Source organism: Quercus lobata, chromosome 2 (assembly GCF_001633185.2).
Source record: "Quercus lobata isolate SW786 chromosome 2, ValleyOak3.0 Primary Assembly, whole genome shotgun sequence".
Taxonomy (NCBI): Eukaryota; Viridiplantae; Streptophyta; class Magnoliopsida; order Fagales; family Fagaceae; genus Quercus; species Quercus lobata.
Genome location: NC_044905.1, coordinates 12,781,452 through 12,787,826, shown reverse-complemented (window position 1 = coordinate 12,787,826; position 6,375 = coordinate 12,781,452). Strand labels below are relative to the sequence as shown.

The 6,375-nt window shown below is 33.6% G+C and overlaps 1 protein-coding gene across 4 annotated transcripts; it reads left to right on the top strand.

Moving 5' to 3' along the window:
- The first annotated feature begins 1,990 nt into the window (after positions 1–1,990).
- On the top strand, positions 1,991–6,149 carry LOC115974547 (NEP1-interacting protein 1-like). 4 transcript variants are annotated; one of them, XM_031094953.1, is made up of 5 exons: positions 1,991–2,669; positions 4,572–4,750; positions 4,851–4,940; positions 5,049–5,204; positions 5,329–6,149. In XM_031094953.1, exons 1-5 carry the CDS (start codon positions 2,531–2,533, stop codon positions 5,449–5,451), a joined length of 687 nt encoding a protein of 228 aa, XP_030950813.1. In that variant the 5' UTR covers positions 1,991–2,530; the 3' UTR covers positions 5,452–6,149. The 4 variants fall into 4 exon arrangements, with proteins under 4 accessions (XP_030950813.1, XP_030950811.1, XP_030950815.1 ...); XM_031094951.1 differs by having other exon boundaries at positions 5,034–5,204; XM_031094955.1 differs by lacking the exon at positions 1,991–2,669 and adding an exon at positions 3,952–4,223 and having other exon boundaries at positions 4,581–4,750; positions 5,034–5,204.
- Positions 6,150–6,375: the final 226 nt, after the last annotated feature.

Genomic DNA, 6,375 nt, shown 5'->3' with positions numbered 1-6,375 from the left:
ATCCAAACCCATTTCTCTTTCTCTGTTTGTTTGTCCATGTGGGTGTGTTTGTGTATCTCTGTGTTGATTTTTCTGTGTGGATGTGTTTGTGTGTATCAGATGAAAAAGAAAATGAGAGAGGAGAGAGAAGTTTGAGACTCTGAGTTTGTTGTGCAGACAAAGAAGAGAGAGAAAAAAAGGAGCCAAATTTTGAAAATATAAAATAATAGAATACACAGTTATATTAACCGAGTATTTTTACACGGTTACTATAACAAATGTGCAAATATACACAGTTTTAAAAAGACTAATGTGGGAAGTTTGGGGGCTTAAATGTGTAAAATTCACCATTTTTTTCTATTATCCAAGGTCTAGTCCGGATGCTCTAAGAGGCAAACTCAAAATGTTCCCAAACTCAAAGAATTAAATTTGCAATTTACTCTTAAAATTAAATAATTAATTCAAATGAATTCAAACCATTTTAGATCGTTCATCATGATATGGTGGTTTGAACAACCATACATGACATGAAAGATCTTGCAACATTCAAGATACAAGAATATAGCTCAGTCATCCTCACCATTTGAGCTATTTAATGACCTTTGAATGAAGTTATAATTCAACATCTAGGTAGACTCGGGCTCCAAACACAACCCAAGGGATGAGTATGACCATCATTGACAAATTTGTACCTAGAAATTAGAAAAGAAAATGTGAAAACTGTAACCCACAATCTCCATTCATGGAAATTAATAACCAAAAGCCTAGAATTTGGCCTACAACAAGAGCAATTGCTCCAATCTCACCCATGATGGCCACAACCAAGGTAATGACTAAATTAAAAATAGCAAAATAGGTTACAATAAGCATGTCTATGATTTAGTTTCTCTCGATCAGAGATAGGTATAGGGCATCTTTGTATTAAGAAATAATGCTTGCTCTAGTAAGATCACCACCAACTTAAGTATTGGAGAGCTTGGGCCAATTCTACCAAAGCTGATCTTTATGTTTTGTAGATATTCTATTGCCAGGTTGGCTGCTTAACCATTAGATTATCAGCAGGTCAAACTGTTTAACTATTGGATCATCTCTCGTTGAGTGGCATTCCTCTTTTTTTTCTTTTTCTTTTTTTCCTTTGGTTGAATCTTTTTATTTAACCTTCCCAATAGGTCTTGGCTTGCATCACTATTTCTCTCCTTTTTATTTTTAAATTTTTTCTCTCTTAAATTTATCATATAATTAATGTTTCAATTATGAGTAATTCTTAAATATTCCTAGAGCACGGACATTGGTATTCCCTCCTCTCATAATCATATATAGTGAGATTCACTCATTAAATTCATGATAGGGTCTACCACGAATATGAAAAAAGAGATTACCAAAAAATTTTCCTTCTATTATTATGTCCCCATTTTCAGACTTTTGTTCTCACTTTGCAAAGTATTTTTGTGTAAAAGGAATTTATCAATATTTTTTTTCCACACAATTCATATGAGAATAGAGAGAATATGTATTTTCTAACAATCACATCAAGTAGCATTCGAAGAATTTTATACATCCAATGTTTGTCAATTACGTAGAATGATACATTAAAGATCAACCACAAAAATAAGCTAATTAGTCAAAAAAAAAAATTTTCGTCGAATATCGAGCATGCAAATCACGCACAATCATTTTCACAATTCTTTTTTTGTGGATGTTAAATTAATAATTAATTAAGGTTTGGTATTTGCCTATTTGGTAAGGTCGATGTCTCATGGGCCATGGAGCAAGTTGGAGCGTATTGCAAGCTCAAATATTAAAAGACTAGTATGAGACCTGACCTGACGTTGACTACAAAGTATATATGAACCGCAGAGGAAATACTCTTTTCTTTTTCACCGCGTGCAATTTGAAAAAAAAAAAGCCACATGGGCTTTTCCTGGAATTTCAGTGGAGATGCTTTGACTTTGCTTTACAAGCTTATTGCAATTCAGACTCTCTCAACTACTTGGTTTTTGGATTAATCAACCAAGCACCTACATATAAAAAGTCTCGGCCAGATTAATTTGTGAAAGGGTACGACTTGTCTTTGCTCTTTGGTTTGGGTAGAGAGTTGCAGTTGTGAGTTCTCTCTTTGGTTCATGCCTTTGGTATTGTATTCGTTATTTGTGAACTTTTGAATTTTAATTTGTTGGTTTGGTTAGAGAGAAATCCCTCTGAGAGTGTCGACCGTGCGACCCCTAATCTTTGTGTTTGTAAAAAAGTGCAATTTGTGATTTTGGTCCTCAGTCAACTACACCAATTTGTATTCTTCTAAATTTGTTGGAGTGAAATTTGGACATAAATTTTTTTCGAACAACGTAATTTGTTTATTTTTTATTCTTTTAAGTTGGTTCTATTCACACCTATTATACCTATTATTTGTTTTTCGAAGTCTTTTTCAAGCCTAAAATATTTTTACAATCAATTTGAGTAATTTGAGTTTCTGCTATTTTACAACACTTTTCACTTTCAGAGAAGAACTGCTTGAGCCTAGATTTGATAGAATATAATTCCCCCCATCATAACAATGGTCATTTGCACCTCTCCTGTTTCTTCCTTCCCATTTTGGGTCTCTAGCGAAAGGGTACGGGAGTTCTGCTGCTGCATGCTTTATGCACTTATATGCAAAATCTATAATGTGATCTTCACTATCTTCCTTGCAGTAGGTTAGTAACTTTTCTTGATCCATTTATGTACCTTTTTTGAGAAGTTGTAATGTTTGCCTAATTATTTTTGTTTACTTTTCTTTTTTGTTGTTGTTACTGTGTTAAATGTTCTATATATGACATGGACTTGTAATTGTAGATCAGTTCTTATGCTCCCAAGGATGTTGACAAAAAAAATTTAGTAAAGACAAAGCTTAGATACAATTTTTATTGGTCTAAGAGAGCGTTTGGTTCGCTTTGACATTACACCATAATATTACATTATTGTAATTTTATATTAATGTAATCTCAATACAAGAATACAACAATATATTGTTTAAAGGAAAATTATTAGGTACTTCCGGAGTACCATAAATGCGTACTCCCTCATTTCACATGAATGGTAGGTCCTATCATGAATTTAAGTAGAATTTAATTAGTGGAACCTACCATTCATGTGAGAGGAGGGAGTACGCATTTATGATATTCCAGAAGTACACAATAATTTCCCTTATTTAAAAAGGTGATAAGATAAAAATAATGTGATATATTTGTAATTTTAGATTATGGTAATGTTAGAAAAAATAAAATAAATAAAAAATATTAATGTCACATCATCGTAATGTACATCACATCAATGACACATTACAGCAAACCAAACACCGCTTAAGTTTTTCAATCTAATTAACGATGTGGGTTGTACTTGTATGGGGTTTATGGATGAATATATTAGCTAATGTAACCAAATGATTAAATTTAAGTGGAAAACCTAAGATATAGCCCTTAAGTTTAATAGTTGAGATTATTTACCACAAAAATAAAAAATCAATAGATGAGACGTATAGACAACAATTATCTTAGAATTAAAGGGATCCGAGGAGGGTGAAACAATTAACAAAGTAGTAGTTAAATAAAATTAATTATTCAAAGTTTAGTCTCTGTCACTATCAGTTTACATTAGTGATTGAAACTGAAAATATTATATAACTGTAGTTACTGTACACACAGTAACTTTATAATTTCAAAAGACCGATGACCACAGGTAGCAGGTAGTATTAGTGCTAGCTACTAGGAGAGGTTACGTAGTCGTATAATGTTAGAAACTTTTGAGGTTCTTTTTATAAGTATAAATTAATTAATTTGATCTTTGTTCATTTACTTTGGAGTTTAGACGACTTTGACTGGATTAGAAACCAAGCAGACGCACGTTGATTTCAGTGGCGGCGTTTTCTTTTTTCTCACGTGGAATGAAATTTCCTCGTCACGGATACTCGTTCAAACCCATTCTATTTTCCAACTTTAGACAACTTCATACTTCTTGGCATGAAAGTTCTTGGCATGTAGAGTAGTAATATACCTTCGCAAGTTTACATAAAGAAGCTGCTATTTGAGCCTAATTTTGATATATTTTGCGAGCATAAGGAATTATACTTGCCCTCTTCTTCTACCTCTTCTTCTTCCTGTTTTCTAGACTAGATATTTGCCAAATTGATATGGAGGAGTTGTGCTGCTCCGCAGTTTCTGCAGTTTTATGCATCCTCTTCTGTGTGATTTTCAATTTCTTATTTGCATTGGGTTAGTAATTTTTTTATGAGTCATTATGTAATTTTGTTCCATTTGAGTGTACAACCAAGTTGTATAAATAAAAACCCAGGAATACTTTCGGTTCTTACATTCATATTAACAAGCTTTAAAGTTTTTTAATGAATTCTCAATCATTCCAATGGGTTCATAACTTCATATTGGTATATTCAGAGTTGATTTTATTAATGGGCATCTAGTTTTTACTATTATGTTATAGTTTTATTGTAGGAAATGTCATTTTTAAAGTATTGTACATGTACATATATAAAAACTGAGGTAATAATTGAATAGATTATACCTTGTGTATAGCTAAAAATGACATAGAGTTCCTGTTTGTAGTTGGTGCAGAAATGGGAGCCATGATTGGAGCTTTGATTGCCCTAAAAACAAAGAGCAGCGTGCTCCATGGGACCGCGGTTGGAGCAATCAAGGGTGGAATTTTCTCCATTGAGCTTTTCAGAATTATACTTGATCTATGGAATTCTAATATTAGTAGATCAAGGTTTTTCCTCTCCATGGTAAGTTAATAGCTTCTCATATCTCCGTTGGTTCATTAGTCACTTCATTCTTATAAGTTGGACTTCGTAAAATACATTCTAATCATCAGTGCGTTTGTAGATTGACATTATCGCAAAACTTTTGAGTGGAAGACCCGTTGCAGAACTATCTACACCAACCATGCCAAGCGCAGTGCAAATGCAAAGACAGGTAAGAGATTATTCGCAAATTAAAGAATAATAGCTGTCTTAAACTATAGTACAAATTCCATTCCTTAATTTTTCTCTTCCCTTTTCAAATCAGAATGTGACTGATCAGGTACATGCTTCCATTACAACTTCTGAGGAGGTCCCAATGAGAACTACCATGGGGTTATCAAGATATTCAGATGAGAAGATCCCCAGGTTCCAAATCACATATAAACACATCTTAGATTCTTCAGGGAATGGAACATCCTGCTCAATTTGCCTTCAGGTTTCATGCCTTTAATTAGCTCTATTATTATTACCATCTATTTTAATCTTCCAAGAAAATACTCATAAGTTTATTAAAAACTTTACCTTTACTCACTCTGTTCAATGTTCTTACCGTTTGTTAGGACTTTCAGCTGGAGGAAATTGCTCGTAGCTTGCCGCCTTGTCACCACATTTTTCATCTGCAATGTATAGATAAGTGGCTTGTGGGGCACAGCTCTTGTCCCTTGTGCAGAAGGGAAATATAACTCACACCAATTGATAATTCCACAATATTCACATTCAACTTTGGTTCAAGTCAGAAAGGACAAAAAGAATATTGATACAATATATGAGCACTTTAATGGAAACTTGCACGTTTCTTCTGTACTGATTCTCACGTGTTTCAAAGAAGAGCTACGAGTCAACAAACATAAGGGAACAGAAAAGTTATTATACAATAGAGTCAGTCGCTTGTGGATTCTCAAATCAAAGACAAATCCCACACGTCACAGCAGAAACTTGACAAAGATTGAGATGAACAGATGGGTAACATGAGCCCTGTCATTGTGAAAAAATCGAAGGGACACTTGGTGGAGAAGCTCACCAGGGAAGATATATATGAAGCACTGTTCATGCCAATTCAAGTGACTGGAATGAGGTTGATGAAGAAGGAAACATGCACAACCAAAGACTTTCAGCATAGAATAATTTGGAATTGAGGCATATTATGGACGCTCATACAAAAGACTTCATATCAAGAATAGATAAGGGATGCAATTCATGGTATAGACTGCACTCACTACAGTTAGGGACGGTTCGCCCCAGATGAGCAGAGCATGAACATAATTAAGGCTTTATTGATGCTTAAGCTTGGCTCGACCATTTTGCTGGGATGTATCAAGACCAACGTAATGAGACAAGGTCCTATAAGCATTGAAGAGATTAACAAATCAATTTCTTTGTATTTCATGGCAATATTAGAATGAAAGATTTTGACTGAGTTAGAAAAATGTGTATCAACCAGTTTTGTAAAAATTTTATAAATATCATGAATTTCATATTTATGATTGATAATATAAATTCATGTATAAGAAGAATTTTCATCCAAAAAATAACAAAATACCGTGAGTCTTCATAGTGGAGACAGGAGAAGGCCCCAAAACATTAGAATGGATAAAATCAAATGGAGC